The 20,135-nt window shown below is 39.9% G+C and overlaps 1 protein-coding gene across 2 annotated transcripts; it reads right to left on the bottom strand.

The window, feature by feature from the left end:
- Nucleotides 1-35: 35 nt before the first annotated feature.
- On the bottom strand, nucleotides 36-18,996 carry cpsf1 (cleavage and polyadenylation specific factor 1). 2 transcript variants are annotated; one of them, XM_030063346.1, is made up of 38 exons: nucleotides 18,828-18,996; nucleotides 17,624-17,789; nucleotides 17,496-17,523; nucleotides 17,269-17,402; nucleotides 17,080-17,160; nucleotides 16,361-16,512; nucleotides 16,122-16,268; nucleotides 15,784-15,923; nucleotides 15,559-15,669; nucleotides 15,330-15,423; nucleotides 15,143-15,230; nucleotides 13,405-13,560; nucleotides 13,075-13,126; nucleotides 12,898-12,971; nucleotides 12,728-12,802; nucleotides 11,953-12,033; nucleotides 11,194-11,289; nucleotides 10,892-11,071; nucleotides 10,142-10,283; nucleotides 9,808-9,986; nucleotides 9,343-9,482; nucleotides 9,035-9,215; nucleotides 8,728-8,934; nucleotides 8,199-8,288; nucleotides 7,802-7,945; nucleotides 7,529-7,681; nucleotides 6,758-6,874; nucleotides 6,345-6,435; nucleotides 6,080-6,164; nucleotides 5,126-5,267; nucleotides 4,679-4,831; nucleotides 3,848-4,024; nucleotides 2,922-2,988; nucleotides 2,774-2,821; nucleotides 2,503-2,658; nucleotides 1,947-2,076; nucleotides 336-474; nucleotides 36-252 (listed from the first exon to the last, which is right to left on the bottom strand). In XM_030063346.1, exons 2-38 carry the CDS (start codon nucleotides 17,765-17,767, stop codon nucleotides 205-207), a joined length of 4,422 nt encoding a protein of 1,473 aa, XP_029919206.1. In that variant the 5' UTR covers nucleotides 17,768-17,789; nucleotides 18,828-18,996; the 3' UTR covers nucleotides 36-204. The 2 variants fall into 2 exon arrangements, with proteins under 2 accessions (XP_029919206.1, XP_029919207.1); XM_030063347.1 differs by having other exon boundaries at nucleotides 18,922-18,965.
- Between the last annotated feature and the right edge of the window lie 1,139 nt (nucleotides 18,997-20,135).

Consider the following 20,135-nt stretch of genomic DNA (forward strand, 5'->3'; position numbering starts at 1 on the left):
CAATGTGGTCAGATTTAAGAGACAAACCACGGTGGGGTTATGTAATTATTTTTAATTTTGTGTACAAAATATTCTAGGAAAACATGAGGTCTAACGTATAACAAAAACAATTCAAGTTTCCATGAGGATGGCCATAACAAAGCATTTTCCCCATGCACTATAAAACAGCATTCAGTGGATGATGAAGACATGAGAATGTGGGGCTCAGAAATGAGCCGTTACTCTGTCAATCTCCAGAAGGTCGTCCAGGATCTAGAGAGGAAAAAGAAACATCAGAGGCAAGAGAAAATAAGTGTGACTGCAGCAGGCTAACTTGACTCTCTCCATGTACTTACGATGTCTTGCGTGGTGCCGATCTTCTTGGCCAGCTCGCTGCGCTCCATGGTGCTCAGGTACAGGTACTTATTGAGGAGGTCTCCATCCAGAATGTTCCGCACGGCATTCTGCAGCGTTCGTCTGTCGCTGTGCAGCATTCTGGACACAAGATACACATGTGTTGATGAATCATTCACCTGAGACATCCAAACGTTAGCATGTCAACCTGCACCCACAGGATCACGCTCAGTGTAGTTTGTGAGCAATGGTGGCACTGGAGTGCACACTTAGAAAAGCTGCTCCCCATTTGTTTACATCACGTTCTTCTACACACCAGAGTAAATGTTATAAATACTCCACTCCTTTTTGGGAGACAGGAAATGCATTCAATGTGTTAATTAGGCTTCAACAACAGACACAATGGGTCTCATTTATCAAGTCACCTGAGTGATTTTTTTTTTTTTTTCATACAAAAGTTTACACTTGAAAATTGGGATTTATCAAACTTTTCAGGAGCGCTACTTGTTCCATGACGGAAATTTATAACAACCAGAGATCCCACATAAAATATGTATAGCTTGTCCTTTACCTGGATTTTTTTTTTTCAATTTCAATTTGATATTTCAACATAAAATGTAGAGAAGTCAGCAAGATATAACCTATGAGTTCTATTAAACGGGTGTAGCTAACTTTGTCTTTATCTGCCAAATAAGGCTAACTGATGGTAACAAACATAACTGAGGAGGCCAAAGCCCTGTCAATCCAACTTTGTGCAGAGTGTGGTACGAGTGTCTGATGACTGGTTCTAATCCTCCAGTGCCCGATACAACAAGCCTGTCAACACCCGCCTACTGGTTTTTTAGATCATGAAGGCTGTGCATCAACTGCATGCTGGGATTACAAGGCATGTCATTAAAAAATTAAACAATGTATTTAAAAAATATTAATTCTAGAGGTCTCTTAAAAAATAAACTTTTCCCCTATTCTGCTTTAATGCAGTTCATTAATAATAAAAATGCAGCAGTTTTAGTTTGCCCTCATATAGGAGGAAACCTACACAAATATACTGATAAACAAGGCCCAATGTGTTTTGGTGAGAAATTTTGGATGCAAAACTGTGTGTCTACAAGGAAATCTACACTGAGTACCTATTAAGCTGTAGTTTGCTGGGAAAAAACAAAAACCAAAGCGCTCCTCCCAACTTTGACCTGGTGCTCTGCTACCGTTTCCCTCAGGGTAACTGCTGAATCCATACAACATTTGTGTTTGTGCAAGCTACAGAGATCTATGCACAGATATCATGGCTCATAGGTATCACCTGGAATTAAACTGGCACTTATGATTGATTATAGTATAACAATTTTCTTGCAACCCTATTTCACAGACAAAATATTTTCATCACAAAATCTTCCCAGTGACCATTTCACCAACCCAACTCATGCAAGTTTTAGTTGAAATAAATGAGACTCCATTAGAGAGACAGGCACTCGGCGCATAAACTGTAATCCAGAATGAACAGTGACCATCAATGTGTGAAACACAACATGAAAAAACACTGATCTATTTTAGTCCCTCAGTATAGAAAGGAAACAATATTTCAAAGAGGTGAGCAAACGCAGGCAGATTCAAACCTGAAGGCCTTTGGATTTAAGCCGGCATGATGAGGCAGCATGGTGTTGAGAGCGTTCTGCAACATCAGCAGTCGGCGGTAGGTCTTCTCCTGCATGGGGAGGAGCAACCCAATCCCTCCGTCCAGTGTGGCTGTGGGAGCACACAGAGGAGACAGGGCTTAGTCATCCTCAAAAACATGGCTGCTCACAGATCCGGCCTTCTCACAGCATCAGGAAGGAGCTGCTGTTTGACACTCTGGAAAACCTTTTTGGGACTTAAGCTGAATTTCATTACAATTCAATTCATGTAAACTAGACAAACTGTAAGGAAATGGCTACTTTCGAATTTACCCAATTTTGCAAAAGCAAACTCATTACAAGTACAAAGTTTATGGAAAAGAAACTGTGCAGTAACTAGCTAAGATAAAGGTAAACAAGTAAATAATTGCATAGCCTTGGTTTTGGCTTACTACACAACATGAAAGCAGCTGTGGATGTTCGGGAAGGGGCTAATCTAATGAGGATGTTTGTCTATCAGCAATAACACCAGAGGCAGTTGAGGGTCCTGGTTGCTTACCAAACCAGGTGATGTGCTTGTTATCCCAGGTCAGAGCCTTCTTGCTGCCAGTGTCCAGAGCTCCCCTGCAGGGCATCCTCCAGAAGGTGTTAATGTGAGCTCCAGCGTTGAAATCAGCTCGCCTCAACAGGCGCATACCACCAAAGCTCTCTTTGGCTGTAACAGTAAACCACATATAGCATGGCTCATGAATCAAGATGCATTTGATACTGTATGTCATGTTGATTTATATGACACATCTAACTAGCTCCCCTTAAGCCTCTATACTTACCCTCAGGTAAATACATGTATACGGAGAGATTCTTGTCTCGATCTGACACTAAAAGTAAAGGGAGTAAAATGTTAATAAGAACACAAAGCAGCATTTTTGCAATTAATTATTGTGAAGTTAATTTGCCAAAGGGCATTATTAACATTACCCAAGAATCCAAGCTGATTGTTATCCACCATGAATTCGATGCTGTAAACTTCCAAGGGCTTTGCATCCTGTGTTACCAAAACAACAAGAAAAATAGGAATCCCTTAGGATTTGGAGGGTATGGGTGTCGAAGACAACTACAGTCAGTAAATTATCTCCAGCTGCCAGCACTGCTCTCTTGAAGATAAACTCCACTAAATCCAAACTCCCACAGGAGCCACAGAAGAAAACAAAGGGAGAGTTATCACCATGAATGCTCAGCTGGGTTGTTCTGTTCAATCAATAAACACTAAACTTCATGTACTACAGCCCACAGACAATAGATAATCTCCATGGTCATGCAGATACAACACTTAAGCCTCATTGTTTGAATCTCCCTGGCCCCGGGAACTCAAAGGAGGAAAATTAAATGCTCCCAATTATCAAGAAACCTCCTTATTTATGGGCACATGTATTAAATGCTTTATCCCAAATCCCAAACCGATGGGATGTCTTATTCTAAGACCCTACATCTCAGTTTCTTGAGAACTTCTTTTGATGGACTCTTTATCAAAGCCTTTTAATCAGCAGTTGGGTTTCCAACCAATCATTTTTATTTAAACTGCAATGAGCTGAATCAGAAAAAAATAATGAAAAATTGTTTATGCTGATAAAATTTCCCCTGATAAGCACACCTTAGGCAGTAAGGCTTTTTAGTGTATGATAATAATTATAAGATAAATAGTGGTAGAAACAGCCAAATAAACAATGATCAGCAAAGTGAATGGCTCGAATTGGAAAGCATTTCAAAAGTGTCTTTGGACATAAACATGACCTGACTTAACATCACTTCTCTTGCTTGAATAGTCTCAATGCTAACACTACTTCAGCTTGCATCAGCAAAGTGTGAGCTGTTTCAGGGTTGTTCAGAGCCTGTTACATCCGTACCCTGCTGACGAGCGACAGCGTCTTGCTCTCCTCCTGGTAGCGAAGCAGTGAGATGCTTTTCATAAGGTCGGCAGCCAAGATAAAATTCTTGATGCTGTACATCTGGTGGATGTAGAGCTGGGTGTCGATGAAGGCCATGCCAGTCAGGTCATTGTCCTTCAGGCTCCAAAGGAAAATCTACAAAAACATTGATGGTGTCAGAGATGAAAAGCTGTGGGCAACTACAGGAAACTTCAACAGAGTAAGAGACAGATGTGCTGTACAAGTATGTATGAACACAAACTAAATGGCTATTTGAGTATTCACACCCTCTTCACTTTTTCCACTATTTCCTGTGGTAAGAAATTAGATCAAAATATAGGTGGCCAGGGCTTTTGGTACAGCATCAGTGTGGGGTAGAAATTCATGAAATTAATGTGCAAGTATCAAAAGACTGTCCAAGTGACTTTAGTAACAGGAAAGAAAGGAAAATGCTCTGATATTCCATCCTCTGCACTGAAATGCAAAGTCAGAAAAACGATGTTGGTTGTGCTAACTTCAATCAAATGTTATCCACACATTACAGACAGGAATAACACACTTTGGTCCTGCATTGTGAAGCATTAAACCCATATCATATGAGCAAAATACCTTTATGAGGGACTAAACTTGTGTCAGACTTCCTAGCAAGAGAAGTCAAATAAGAGCAATTATGAAAGGATAATGTGCTTAAAATTAAATTTGTAACATAAGGATAAGCAAAATATCAAGAGAGGATGAATATATAGCCACAGTACATCAAATTGCTACAAGTGTGAGATGTATTTAGTGAGTGGCATGTATGGCTGAGACCTTCTGGCCAATGGCTGAAACCAGGTATCCGTTGCAGTGACACAGAGCTGTGACTGGTCCCTTCTGTTCCTTCTCATAAAGGACTTTGAACTTATTCTTGGTGAGGGGCTGGCCTGGCTCTGGCACCACTTCAATTACATCCAGGATCAGAATCTGAACAAAGAAAGCAAATACATTAAACAGTCAGAGAATGATGGAAGTAAAACCTGAACCAAGCTTAATAACTGTAGATCTATCGGAATATAGGAGGAAAAACACACCAAGAAGCGAAGATTTCAAGTAATATTTCAACTCTCTATCACCAGTGGCTATAATGCAATAGTGATTCAATCTGTATCCAGTTTATGAAAGCTTTTCCATTCTGCTGTTCTAAACACGGTGGATACAAACAAGCTACGGCTCTAAAAGCTAAACCAAAGTGTGGTGATATTGATGGCTGCCCCTCACCCGGCCCCTACAGGTGACCTCCTCCCCCTGCATCAGGCAGGTCCCTGCTGCTATGTAACCCTTCAGTCCAGACACCGTCTCCTGGCTCTTGAGGGCCACCGTCTTCATACAGGTCACATGTTCCCACTCCTCCAAGTCGATCCTTTTAGAGACAGAAAAAAGTAAGAATGAGACAATTATGAGACATGATAAATTTGGACACCATCATCCTCCATCACAATGTTATAAGAAATAATTTTCTACAAATCTTGTGTATTCTATAAAGAGCACTATTTGATTACTTAAATTTGCTTTCCCTGATATTTTTTGTTAGCAAATAAAGTTGAACAGAATGGCTTGGTCCCTCAACTACTACTTTATAAGGGCTGCTGTCTTTCAGTGATGTATGGTATACTATGACATTTTTCAGTACAGCACATTTTTGTATTATTAAGGCAGCTAATCAGCAGGGAGTCATAGAGCAGAAATCACTTCTGAATATGCTGATCATTAATTAAGTTTATGCATCATGGCTTAAAATGTGCTGCGGGACTATACAGAATCTGTAACTGTTTGCAACTGTCAGAGCCTTTATTACATTCATGTCCACAGGGACGGGCTGTGAGGCAGATGTGAAGTCTCACATGTAATCTGAGTTGCTTTAAAGCAGAGTGGAAAAAAGTTAACATTTTTTTTAAAGAGACCTTTTGAAGCTGACTGCAGTTTTTCTGAGTTGATCATTCACAATAAATAAAAGGTAGGAGGTAGGGTTTCACTGTAAATAAGCAGCTGGCAGTTTTGTGAAATGAAAATGAAAGAAATAGCGTTAGTAAACAGTAGTAACTGCGTGTGAGAGTTTATGGAAACAGAGGTTGAAATCTGAACCTTCGCATATCCAAAACAGATACGATATTTAAACACGATATATAATTGTGTCATTTTTCCAGTGCAGAAGACAGATTATAGGTCTGTTACCGTGTGTTGGGGATGGCCTCCCAGCTGACAGGAGAGATGAGTTGGATAGAAAACTTCTCCTGCTGAGGGTTGATGTAGCGTTCATCTGCAGGTCCAAAGAGGAAAACCAACATTCATGGCCAGACAAAAAAAAAAAAAAAAAAAGCCTTTTGTGTCACACTCAGTGTCACAACATGTCAGTAATACAGAATCTGATGCACCATCTTTTGAAATGTGGACTGAAGTTAAATATAAAATCTGTGTACATGCTTTGTTCACATCTGACCTCTGTCTATGACCTCAAACTCCTTCTCCTCTCCAGTCATCCTGGGGATGCGAGTGCAAGGCTCTTTCACACTGGTGCAGACGGCATACACCTGAGAGAGAAAACACAAAATCACACAGGAGAACCTGAGATCAAAGAGTAATACCTTGAAAGTTATTCTCATTGATTTTTTTCTGTCTGTGTCAAAAATACAAAAAAAAGGTGGCCAGACTGCTTTCATCACAAACTTTGAAAGAAACATGGTCAAGATGCCTTTGTTTTGCATCACCACCACATGAAAAGCATTGCTACAGCTCAGTCCAAGTGATGCAAGTGTAGGTGTGTAGGTTCAGTCAATGTGTTTCAACTGCAATGTGTCAACTAGCTGATCCATGGCCTCTGGCACTGTGTGGGCTGAGCAAAAGGGGCCTTGCCTTGGATTCAACATGGTAGGAGACATAGTGCACAGTACATCTCAGGGGGATCTTCCTAACTGGCCAAGGGGCATCATAGGACAGGTAGGTGGGCAGGACGCTGATCCGCAACTCTCCCTGTGGAAAAATATGAACACAAACAGACACAAAGTTTAATACACCAACACTCGAAGAGCATGGCTTGGAAACAGTTCAAGGAACCAGCTAGGTGACTGAAAAAGTGGAAAACAACAGAAGATTATAATGAATAAAAACAAAGAGATGATCCAAATTATTGCGAAATTCTCTTACTATTAAACATCACTAACACTGCTTTTGTCTTGTTATTTATGTGTTTGACAAAGGCCACCAATAGCTTTCAATATGCTTGTCAAACACCATGAAGTGGAGACAAGCAAAATTAATCTGTACTTGTGTAGAATCTCATCAAGTCACATTAGAGCCATTATCAGGTTTGTTAAGGGCCAATGTAGTAAGGATTCATTTTACAACAAATATATAAATCACACAACAGCACCATAACACCAAATATATTAGGGTCAGCCTACTTTGGAGAATAGTGAAAATAAACTGCATTTTATATTTCGTTCATAACCAGAAAGGAGTGGACTGAAAGAACAAACACATACATTTCTGTCCTAATCCAGCACAGAGCAACTAGAAAATTATTTGTATTCAAGGCCTGCCAGTAAGGAGACTCTTTTCAAGTTGAGAATAATACAAACACCCACACTAACATCACCAAAGTGAGAATGTGTCCTAAGTGTGTACCTGTTTGTTGAAGTAGAGGAAACCTTTGGGGCAATTGATGTTATGGAAAGGTGAGAAAGACTCGATGGAGCCATCGATAGTCATGGGGTGAAGCCTCATGGCTCCCCGAGAGGTGACCAGCATCCAATGAGGAGACGGTCCACAAATGAAAACCTGTGGCAATGAGAAAATGTGGAAAATGACCTGGGTCATCAAAGAATACTTGATGAATACTTGTTTGTACCATGGATGTTGCTGTTGCAATCCTCAAATTAGCAACAAATTCCCCTTTACCCCTGAGTAGCCAGAGATGTCCTCGAAGTATCTGAACCTGGCAACCCGGCTTTTCAGAGCTGCGCTCTCTTCGATGCCACCCTCTGCTTTCTTATCTTTTTTGAGCTTTGATTTCTTCTCTCTGAAGTTGATGTTATGTGGCATCTGCGAAGAGCATGGCAAAGCTTCATTTCATCAAAAGTTGCTGACATGATTTGGCAAAATACAGAAAACCAAATAGAATATTCCAGTGCACACCAGGATACTAGGGTTGACTCTATTTATTAATAGATTACATTAAAACAGAAGGAGCAAACTACACATTTTGCATATTGCTTCTTCAGATTTGCTCTGTGAAGATACCCCATCCGCTCCTTGTTTTTTTTATGATTTGGTTTATCAGTGTTTTTGCACTTACTTTCTTGAAGCGCACTTTCAAGTTGCTTTGAGCCTGCTGCTGATCATAGGGGAAAGCCTCATAGATCAGAAGCTCTTGCTCCACGTGAACCTAGAAAACAAGAAAACATTTTGTCATATCCTGTTTTCTTTACATATAAGGGTTTGGCAGTTTTTCCTCTGATGCACCGATCCATTGAACAACTGAAACTGAATTTTACTTATTCAAGAGTTTACTGGGTTTTAAGGGTGTGATAGACTGTTGCACAGTTTTACACAGACATTTGGCATTTTCATTGTATTAGCTTACTGATGTCCAATTAATGGCTCTAACTATTCAAATTTCTAAATCACACACACATCTCCTGTGCTACTCATGTTGTGTTACGATTAATCAGATGCCATTTTTTACATTAACTAATATGTATGTTTTATGCTTTGCTGGAATAAGTTTCCACACATCAACATGAAAGAGAAGGTGTTTGCTATTTTACTGCTGTGGCCAACAAATGTCTGAATATATGTCTGAGTTTGCAATTTTGAAAACTCACAAGAAGGTATGGTCTGCTGTGATTGCTGCCAAGTGAAACCAAAGCCACCTCTTTGACCAATGGGATCTCTCCCTGTCGTGTTACTTCCTCTTTTTTACCCTCCCCCTGTGTTGCTGATTGGCCAGAGGAGCTGTCAACAAGCACTCTCTGGCCAACGGGGAAGTTCTTCACCAGGAACACCAATCGCCAATCTGGGAGCTGATAAATCTGCAATAAAAGAAGAGTGAATAAAGCGAAACTATTGACATGTATTACAACTGCTCTATAGAATACATACAGTGTACACAGTGCTGTATAGAAGCTATACCTCCATCACACCGTTCTCCCTCGCTATCATGCACCAGTGGGTGGGGTCTGCTTTGCCTGAGCCTCCCTCACTCTCAGAGGGCATTGGTCCAGCAGAGCTGCGGCCCACATCGTCCTTTGTAGATGTTGCACTGGTGTTAGAGTCTCCATACAGCATTTCCTCCTCATCGTCCACTGTGTTACTATACACACACACACACACACACACATTTAATGCCTTCTCCAAATCCTTTATGGTTATATTCACAGCAACCTTCTGGGTTGGTGACTGGTCATTACGTTCAGTATTGGAGCACTATATATTCTCACCTCATATCTTGGATGATGGTCTCCGTCTCAGACTGGGTTCTGGCGAGCATGTCCTCTTTAACCGAGCAACTCACTTTGTTTTCTGTGGTGAACATCCCACTGACATCGCGGTATGCACACAGTGTGATCACACGAGATTGCTGTCGGAAGAAAGGCAGTCCTGATCTGTTAAGTGCCAGCTACTCGAGTCATTTGTGCCAGCTAGGTTGTACAGAAACACCCTAAAGCTTTATATTTGGGTCAAAAATCTCTCAATGACTACAACTGGTTCCTCCATAGAGGTCTAATAGATAATGAGCCAAACACAAATACTGCCAAGTAATGAACCAAGTAATAAATATGTAATAAGGTTTTTTGAGCTATTGTTGCCAAAGAGCTGCGCACCCCCAATATGGCCACCAGAGGGTGCATTACTCCATTTAAAAGCTGTCAGTACAATAGCACTGTTAAGTAGGGTTCACTCACACTGGAGATCTGTGGTTTCTGCAGGGCCAGCCGGTGTGTCTTCCCCATGTACGAGTCACTTTTCAGTACAAACATGGTGACCACTCCCTCTGCGGTCATGATGACGACAAAGGGGTCCGCCACGGAGCACTGCACTATGGGAGAGCCCAGGTCCACCGGGATGAAGTGGATCTGTGTCACTGAAAGCAGGGTTGGTGAAAGAGTACATGCATTCTGTTATAGTCTCATTCATAGTCTACGTTTTCCACGCTGCATCCTTTTACTAGTGCCTACTGTAACAATTAACTTTCCCCACTGGGATTGCTTAAGTTTCATGTTTTTCCTCTTTACTTACCTCCTTCCAGCAGCCGTATGCCCATGGGCGAAACCTGGATAATGTACTTGTTGTCACCAATGTTTCCAGCAAAGACAGTGGGTCCCTGGGTGGCAAATCCACTGGTGTCCAGTTCCATGATCTCCTGCCCTGTCTGAAGAATCTACAGGAAAACACAGGTTCACAGGTTAAACTCCAAAAAAATACAACCTCATCACTGTATTAGATGAAAACCAAATTATATAACTGATATTTCCAAAACTCAGCTCTGACCGGCTGAGACACACTCAAGAAGAGTCCAAGAGGAGTCATACATTCCGCACGCATTTAAACACACTGATGTATGTAAACATTATTGACATAATATGTAAACACACACCTTTGACCATACACAGTAACTGCTAATCATCACCCACCACAATGTGTTTTAGCAGCCACTTAAGCTTTTATTCAAGAATTACAAAAAAGTCAACTTTTCATTATTTTTTTTAATCTATCTATCTATAAATCTGTATCTATATCTATATCTATCTATCTATATATATATATATATATAGAGAGAGAGAGAGAGAGAGAGAGAGAGAGAGAGATAGATATAGATATCTATATCTATAATATGAACCTACACATTCATGTGCTTCTTTTTAAAAGTGCTGTTTTAGAGGCGATAAGCTACTTGACGGTTTAACCCTAATATTACAATAGCTAAGAAGCATTATTTAGCCTTTTGCGGCACTTCTTGTGTGTGTGTGCGCATGTTTGTGTTTCTACCATGGTTGAGTCCTCTCTGCTCAGAATGAGGAAGCCATGCATCTTCTTATCATCCTCCATGGAAGGCTCCGTCTTCTCCTTGTCCTCCACCACCTTCTCCTCCTTCTCCTTATCTTCCTCATCACCATCCTCAGTGGTCTCAGTCTCAACACTGTCCTCTGACTCTTCTGCTTTTACAGCCTATATAAAATGAAAATAAAGCATCCAACAAATGTCTGGTTGAGAAAAAAAAACATTATACAAAACAGCAAAATTCTAAAATACATTGAAAACTTTGTTTGTTAAGGAGAAATACTCTGTACTTTTTTGTCTTCTTTGACCTCACTTGAGATCACAGTCCACATATCATGGCAACCTGGCAGCTCAAAGGTAGTGACGACTTGGGGTCGGATGCTTCGCTGGAGACACAGTAGAGAGGAAGCAAATCAAAGCAAGCAAAGGAAACTTAGAGAGAAATCTGAATAATTATGACCATTTGAGCTTAAGTCTGAAGTCAACTGATTCTATATCGCTGCTCTCACAGAAATGCCATTTAACTGCAGCTTTGAGGGTTTCTTTTCTGGACCTGAATTTAAAGTTCACATAGTCATGTCTAATAATGGCCCATCATTCCACAGATCACTGCTCTTCACAGGGAGAAATATAAAATATGTGCGATGAGATTTGTGCTGTTTCTTAAATTATAAAAACCTGGAAATGATCATCTTTTCTATTCACGTCCATGCTTTCTAGACTTGTGTAGGAAACCTAACAATAAACTGATGTACAGATATTAACAAACTGGTGGAACAACAAAATCACACAAATATCTACGGTACATCTCCGTCTATGCATGTAATAGTGAAGCATGCCAGCCTGTGTCTGGGGTGTTTACAGGCTACTCCATTGATCTCTGAGGCAGCCCTGGTAAACCCAGACTTCACTGTAGCACCATCACTGAACCTGTGGCAGACGTTCCTCACGACCACAGGTATTAGATTAGTGCATTCATTATCACACATAACATTTATCTGTATTAACATTCATACAACAACAAAAAAAGGATCAGTGCATGGAATTACCTGAAGTACAGAGAGTGCACCATTTTTGCCATACCCAGAGCATACCACAACCTCCAGGTCAGGCTCAGGGGTGCTCTGGAACTGTGGGTGAGGCCAAAATCAAAGTCAACAACTTCAAAAGACAATTCTTAAGATGGCAACTGCATCACAACTCAAGCGCCTTCGGCATGCAAAATCTTGAAAGATGATGCCGAAGCTGAAAGGAGGATGAGACAGTAGCACTGATAAAATATATATATATATAAGGCAGCAGTAAACAAGCTGCTAAATACGATACAATCTCTCTATGGGCCAATTAGTAAGATGCTCTACACAAAGGTTAAAGAGCTCAAAGCTTCAAGTCCTTTATGTTACAGTGTAAAAACAATTTGTAGGGCCATTTCTTCCATGTGTTGTAATTTTGTCTGGCTTTTCTGTGACCCATTTTGGGCAGTTGTACAAATGATACATCCCTCCTGGGGCAAATCAACGAATCAATGAAAATATGTTGATGTGAGTGTCAACTATGGTAAACAAATTTGCAGAGAGAAGCAAGCTGTGAAATTTCATTCCATCGACATACCATGTGGAAAATTAAACTTGTTTTTAGATTTTTTCTTCAGAATCCAATCTATATTATTTGAGATATCATGCGATGGAAGACCAATCAAACATAGAAGAAACAGACAGAGACCAATCAATGGACAAACTGGACAAAAATCCATCACTAGATCGTATTCAGAACACTGTAACTGTGTTCCACAAACACACTCAAGTGAGTTATAAGTTAGTTTACCTCTTCAGACAAGAAAGCGGGTTCACCCATGGAGGCACTGGCACAAGGTCCAATGTTCAATATACTGTCACACACCTGCAGGAAAACCCAGGAAAGACTTATCACACTTCACAAACCTAAAACAGATACTTAAATACATAATGACTGAGGAATCTGCTTGGGTTTTGTACCTCAAAGGAATAAGTGGCCAGCTGAGTGCCTGACTGGGCTTCACTACCATATACTTCAATCTCATCCACCTCATCTAATAAAACAAAGGCATCGTTATCACATGTAACACATGATATACAGTTGATAGATACTACAGATACTTTTAATCCACATGAAAATTAAAAGAGTTAACTTACCAGTCCAATTAGTGGAAGAATCCATTCTTTTCTTTTTGCTTGGCGGTTCCTCCTGAAAGGTAATTAGGGATGTTTCAGTATAAAGAGCCTTATGGACACAAGAATCCTTTCAAACACTGACAACATGATATGTACGTACTGTGTGCTGAAATAACATTATAGGAGCAGTGTCTTGTTTCAACCAATGGCTGAAACCTTTTTTTTTTTTTTTTTTTTTTTTTAATTTAACTAGCAGAAACTGAGGTAAAAATCAAGATGATAGTTAAGCCCCCACTCTAATGTACACCTTTGCATAACAGTAAATTCAAATTTAGATGTTAATAAATGTACCTGCTTCTCTTTATCCCTATCTTTCTCCTTGTCCCTGTCTTGCTTTTCTTTCCCCTCCTCTGGTGGCGTCTCCTGCAGCTTCTCTGTATACTTCAGAAGCAGCGAGTTTCCGAGGCGAGAACCCAGGAAAAGGTAGCCAGGCTCCATGGTCATCATCTAGAAGAGAACAGCCCAGGATGAGAATTTATTTTAACACATTCAAGGCTTGACATCCTGCTTATGATATGTGTGTACAGATAAAAGAATGTAAAGTGATGAAGTGTGTCTTGACTCAAGATCACTCTGATGCTCCCCTAATCATTCTAACCAATATATTGGTTAAATCTTATTAGGGGTAGAAGCCTATGCATGAAAATCAAACACTAAACATGTAGTAAAAAACTATTAAAAAAAAAAAAAAAACTCTTTAAATACAGCATTCCAATAAACATCTATAAGTTATTTTAGAAAAGGGCATCGGAGTACAAGATATCATGGAGGAAGACCATAGCCTCCAGGGTGGAGAAAATGTATTACGACTGTGCAGCCATTGTGCTGCAAACCAGAGCAAGTGGACTACCATGAAACTTCAAGTAAAAACCCCAACTAAACACGTCTCTTTTGTTGGCAGAGTATGGCTGCATGTATTGACGAATAAACGCCTGTGCCTATTAGAACCGAGCTTACATCATATATTCACATCAAATCTCAACACTGTTGTGGTGCCTCAGGCTGTTTAACCAGCGCTTGCTGACAAACTACGCAGCAGAGGCCAGCCTCTCCTGCCGAGGAAAACCTCCATTCTCTGGACAGCAGCTTCGGGTTTTCCTGTCACGTCCTGCTCACTGCCCCGGGACACAATAGGCACACTGGATAAGGTACTGGTATGATTTAGAGTTTATAATTCTCAAACCAATCTCTATCCAGGTCATATTCTATAATTATTCCAACAGCTGTGATCAGGTCAGACTCTGTGCTGGCATGCGGGGTCATGTGCTTCCACAGTATGATAGTCTGATGTGTGTAATAAATGAAATAGATACAGAGGAGAACAAGAAAAAAGCTATGCTCTAGACTTTTTCTATATCCTTCCAGGTATCTTAATCATGTTTTCTAGTTTTTGCTGTGCAAGAATTTTGTGCAAAAAGAAACATAGGTCAGGAACAGACTCAGGTCCTGAATACAGATCGGTTACTTTGGTGATGAAAGCCCAGGCTACAACTGGACCTCCAAATGCCCTACATATCCATGACACGCCATTACACTGATCCAAATTGGGAATTTATGTGAATTTATTGAATTTATGTGTACACATGTAGGAATTTTCCCAACCTCTAAATCTGATACCAACCCGTCTGCGCTATCCACCTCTGATAAGATAAGCATGATGCAGTTTGACTTTTGATATATTTACTGGAGAATGTATCAGTGATGAGGGGAAACCCTTAACCTAAACTGATTGGAACATTTGATAAAACTGCACAAAAGTATGCAAGTAGGCCTGCAAGTAACAGAAGTAGTCCTAGTATCCTGTCTTTCCGTGCAGAGCTTTAGTTTACTATGAGTTAAATGCTGTTTCAAAAGCTTTTACACCTTGCTTGCAAGGACCTTTTTTTTAGTGGAAAGGGTAGTATTGTTTATTATCAATATCAGCCTTCAACTATACATCAGTCAAACCCCTACTGTGTTTGTCTATAGAAACTGTGAGGTAAGGGCTGGCATCAGCGCCTCTTGCGTATGTAGAAAGAGGATTACTTACACAGGTGGTAAGGACACTGGCAGCTGCCTTGTCAAAGTGGAAAGCCCGGACACTCCTCATGCCATCAGTTATCAAGGTTAACACGTAACTACGGAGAAGGCAAGACAACAGTCAGTACAGGGAGATTAACTTCTATCATGATCAATGTACTGTATGATGGCTGTCACAAAAACTGCATTCCACTCACATTTCTCCTCCTTTCAAAGAAATAACCATCTTATCATAGGCGATAAAGGCAGACTGGGAGCAGTCTAGTGTGATCTTCACTTCATCCTGTACACCTGGATGAGAAAACACATCACCCAGTGATGAGTATCAACATATACCACATGGTATAGACAGTAAAAAGAACAAAACAGGCATATGCAGTAAAAAGAACAGTGTAAATGTGAGCATTTTCAGATGATAATACTCACGCAGTGGGAAGGCAGTGGTCCCAGTTGTTTGTGAATTGAGAGAGACCCCATATGGAGGAACACTCTGATTTAAGTACAGCAATGAATTCACAGCAAACACCACTACACCACCTAGAAAGGTTTGATATGTCATCAGCATTCAAACTTTTAAGCTTTAACTATAAACAAAACCATGGAAAAGGAGACCAGTGACTTAAGGATAATCTCTGTAAACAGTGAGCTCACCGATGGGCTTGGGAACAGCCATGACCTGTGTACAGTCAAAGGGCAAATTGCTCAGGGACCAGATGACGGGATGGACCTTCTGCATGATGTTGAGGGAGATGGCAACGATGCTACAAGTGTCCTGCCGCACAGCCACACGCCTATCAGAGTGATCAGACAACAATCGTAGGACTAAATGTTAGTATGCTAAGAAACACATTATACAGAATTTCTACTGCATACAACGAAACAATGTATACAGACTATACATCATCTTTTATGTTGAATCTTTTACATCATAAAAGATTTAACGTATAGATTCAAAGGGGCTGCTATAGATGATGTTATGGTGGACTGACCCCGGCCATGTCTGGTTGGGCTCATACAGGATGAGCAATGTGGGTTCATAGTAGCCATGGAGGAACTTCATATCAATGATGTTCAGGAGCTTCTCATCTAGCTCACGGACATCAATGATGTAGCTGGGTAGAAAGCTGGATTTGGGTCTGCAGGCCAAGATAAGAGACAGTTTAAATCAAAAAATGTCACCCAGATAAGAAAATGAAGTTAATGAGCAGTGTGTGGACTGTGCACATACCCTTCCCCAACGACCCCTTCCTGCTCATCAGTGAGAGTGTCCTTTCTGAATGGCAGCACCACAAGTTTGGTGCCATAAACCAGCATTACAGCACAGCGATTCTCTGGATCCACACGAACTATGGGAATGTGTACATTCTGTACGAATCCATCCTGAAAATTGCAAAAGACGGGCTAGTTAAAGATTGGTTATTGTAATAATACAAAAGCAATAGGCTTTTTAGTTCATAAAACTTTATCAGTGATGGTGTTAATAGGGCTAATTTCATTAGATTAACCAACCTCATTCATAAAAATGAATGAAAACTCAAAGTGGGGCTGAGTGAATAATCAGTTCATTTGAATTTATGTTTTAAATCGATGCAAAAAATGACTGAATAGTAAAATAGAGATTTTGACTTTGTATAACATTACAACAACCACTGAGCGCTCTGTCAAACAAGCCTCAATTTCCTCACCAGTCACATAATCATGCCCACAAAGATCAGTTAGTAGTGGTAGTTAGTGCTACAAAAACAAAAATGTAGATTAAAATTATTAATCTTTAAAAGTTTGAAAAAAAAAAAAAAAAAAAAAAATCAAAGCTTTTGTTTTATGGTCATGTCACACAGCCCTACCTCAAAGTGATTTGCTTATGCACTTAAACCTTCAACAGAGTTTAGTAGTAAAACTACATATCAGTTGTACAGGATAAATAATGCAGTTCTTGTTGTAACATACTCTGAGCTCTGGCTCCTCAAAGAAATGAAGTGAGAGTGTTTTGAGGTCATGTGTTCCTGGGTCATACTCCACCACTGACAACTGAAAAGAGAAAAACCTATGCGTAAGTTTGCAGAATAACTTCTGGGTAGGTAAGTACAGTTCCAACAAGACGGGAGTAGGACTGTGTAACTGGTCAGATGCAGATACCTTTGCATCTTTGAAACTGAGCAGGAGAGCATCTCTGCTGGCTCCCACAAGCTGCACACTGGCCATGGACATAACATTGCCAAAGAGAGAGAAGGCTGCCACCTGCTCCAGCTTCTCCTTACGAGACTTGGAATCTGCACAAGATCACAAGAGTGAGGTCTGAACACATATAGAACCAATCTAATCTGACAAAAATGTGCAATTTGAGAAAAGAGATTTGGACAAACCTGAAGACTTGTCAGTCTTTGAGGTACTCTGAAATAAAAATGAAGTAAATGTTACACACCTTGAAACTGACCTTAAAATTGTATGCATGCAAATCAAGAAAGATGCTCAGTAGTGGCATCTCCATTACCTCCACATCGTGGATTATCCTGTAGACATAGAGCTGAGACGTTCCAGCAACGACCAAATTCTTCTCCTTGTTGGATATGAAGTTACAGTAGACAGAGAACTCTACCGCAGTGGGGGTATGGGCTTGTCTGTACACAGCATACATCCTGACAGGTCTCCCTCAGCATCTGAAAGGTTGAAAAATAATGTCACTATCTGCAGCAATGACTCTTCGTGTCACTCTCTCTTGTTTGAAGAGCACATTATGTACATTGTGTGAAATCACTTTTCTTTTCTTTTTTTTTTTTTTTTTAAATAAAGGTCAGTATATCGTGGCATAATGGCATACAAAGTAGAACATCACAGAAGTTTAACTAACAACTCTTCATTTCGACATAAGTCAAATACACCAAGCATTTACACCAATAATGTATTTTAACAAAATATGGACCATTGCTTCACCAGTTCAACCAATCCTAACCCCATCAAAGTAAATCACAACCATTCTGAAAATGAAGGGTAGTGAGCACAGCACCAACCAATTCTGCTCATAAACATAATTAAAGAAGTGCTGTTTGATGGATAGGCTATATATGCCAACTTTAACCCCAGATCTTCAGGATTCGTTAAACTGTTTTATGCCAGTTCTTTGGGGTCTGTATGTTTCCAGATAAGCAAGGTCAAATGAAATTGTCAGTTTTTCGTTTAGAGGCTGGCACAACTTTAAGTCATGTCGTACAGCTAACTAAAATACATAGCAAACAAAATAATTATTACAGCCGACATCTTAATAACAAGTGAAAATTGGCATTACGCCTAACTGTGTGGCGAAAATTAGTGTTTCAATAAAAGATAACTTAAGGACTACTTTATGATAACAACTTATGCCATGGATGCGAAACGATGCTCCCTGCTATCATATAACACGATGTAGCAAATAAGTTAGCTGCCTGAGGTTAGCCTTCCTAACTATTAGCTTTCAACCTGGCTATAAACATTGTTTTGCGAAATATACAACGAAAATTAGCCACATGCCCGGTAAATGACTTGAGCTACAGACACCCGGTGGTAGCTTTGTTAGCAACACGGCTAACAGTCAAGCTGCTCAACATGACAGTGGTAACGTTATGATAACATGATAGTAGCATCGCACCACAACATCTTCCACTTTGCTGTGGTTTCTCCGATACATTTTGGCCAAACGTACATAAGGTTTGTCAACATACCTATAGTTAAGACGTTATTAGGGCGTCCAGTTTTGTTTTTATCTTTCAGGTTTACATCTAGTGTGTCATTTTCATACGCAGCTAACTTAGCTACCTTCCGATAGTCAGGTAGGCTAGCTGCTCTGCTGCAGTTGGAGCTGTTGATGCGTTCACGTCCTCGTCGGATTCGTGGGACACGGTACCTCCCACTTTGAAAAATAGCACTGTGCTTTGTAACTCGATGTAGAAAGGCGGATGTATTAGCTTAATTAGATAATGACAAGAAGAACTCTAGCTTTAGCCAACAAGCGTAGGTTTTCCTCTGTTTTATTAAAACCACAATTGCGGAAAACGAAGCATTTGGGGGCTAGATATATAAAACCTGACTTTATCAAATTTAAAATTCTAATATAAAATTAATTTATTTTTAGCTGTAGCTCACTAATATACGGTGTTATCAGATTAAATTTCTCTCCATTAAACCAAATCTCCGTATAGTGAGTTGACCATTTTAAATGTCACAACTGTTTGATTTGTGTGGCGTCCATGTGCACTTCCTGCTCGCAAACCGAACATACCATAAACACATCACTGGGCTAACAAGTTTTCTCAGCAAAACGAGGTGGCCTTTTTACATTTTCAGTGGTCAGTTGGCCTTATTTATCAGGATTAAGCATATGCCGTGTATGGCTAACACGACAGAAAGGCTGTAGAGATGAATGAAAGTCCATTTATTTATTTATTTATTTTTTAATCGCCTCTCAATGCTGGAATTAAAAAACTCGCGGACGGAATACGAAACTCGCTCGCGTTTCCCGGCTGTCGTACTTTTCAAAATAAAAGTTCCGATGACGCTTGAATTCTCATAGAACTTGAACAGCGGTACCATATAGAAACGTTTCTATATCTATGTGCGGTACAACGTACTTTCCCATTCAAATCAACGTAGTTGAATCGCTGCCACTGCAAAGATTTTTATTGAGTAACCTAAATTCAGTTCATTAAATAGACTAAGTATATGTTCAAAACAATTTTTCATTGCAAATGTAAATATACTATACATATATTTCACTGTATAAAATAACATAATAAAGTAAACAACCAATACCAAAACAAAAGTAGTAAAAACAAAACAAAAGCCGCCAGGGTCTGCTAAATAACTGGATAGTTTTTTTTTTTTTCCCAATATGTAATTTTAAGTTTTAAATAGCAGTCAAATATTCTTCAAAATCAGTATCCTATCTTTAAAAACTAATAGGAAGCAAATTGTTTATGCCATATAATTTTATAGATATAATATTTGACCAATATATTAATCAATCAGTGCCC

The sequence above is a fragment of the Myripristis murdjan genome, chromosome 11 (assembly GCF_902150065.1).
Source record: "Myripristis murdjan chromosome 11, fMyrMur1.1, whole genome shotgun sequence".
In the NCBI taxonomy this organism is placed as follows: domain Eukaryota; kingdom Metazoa; phylum Chordata; class Actinopteri; order Holocentriformes; family Holocentridae; genus Myripristis; species Myripristis murdjan.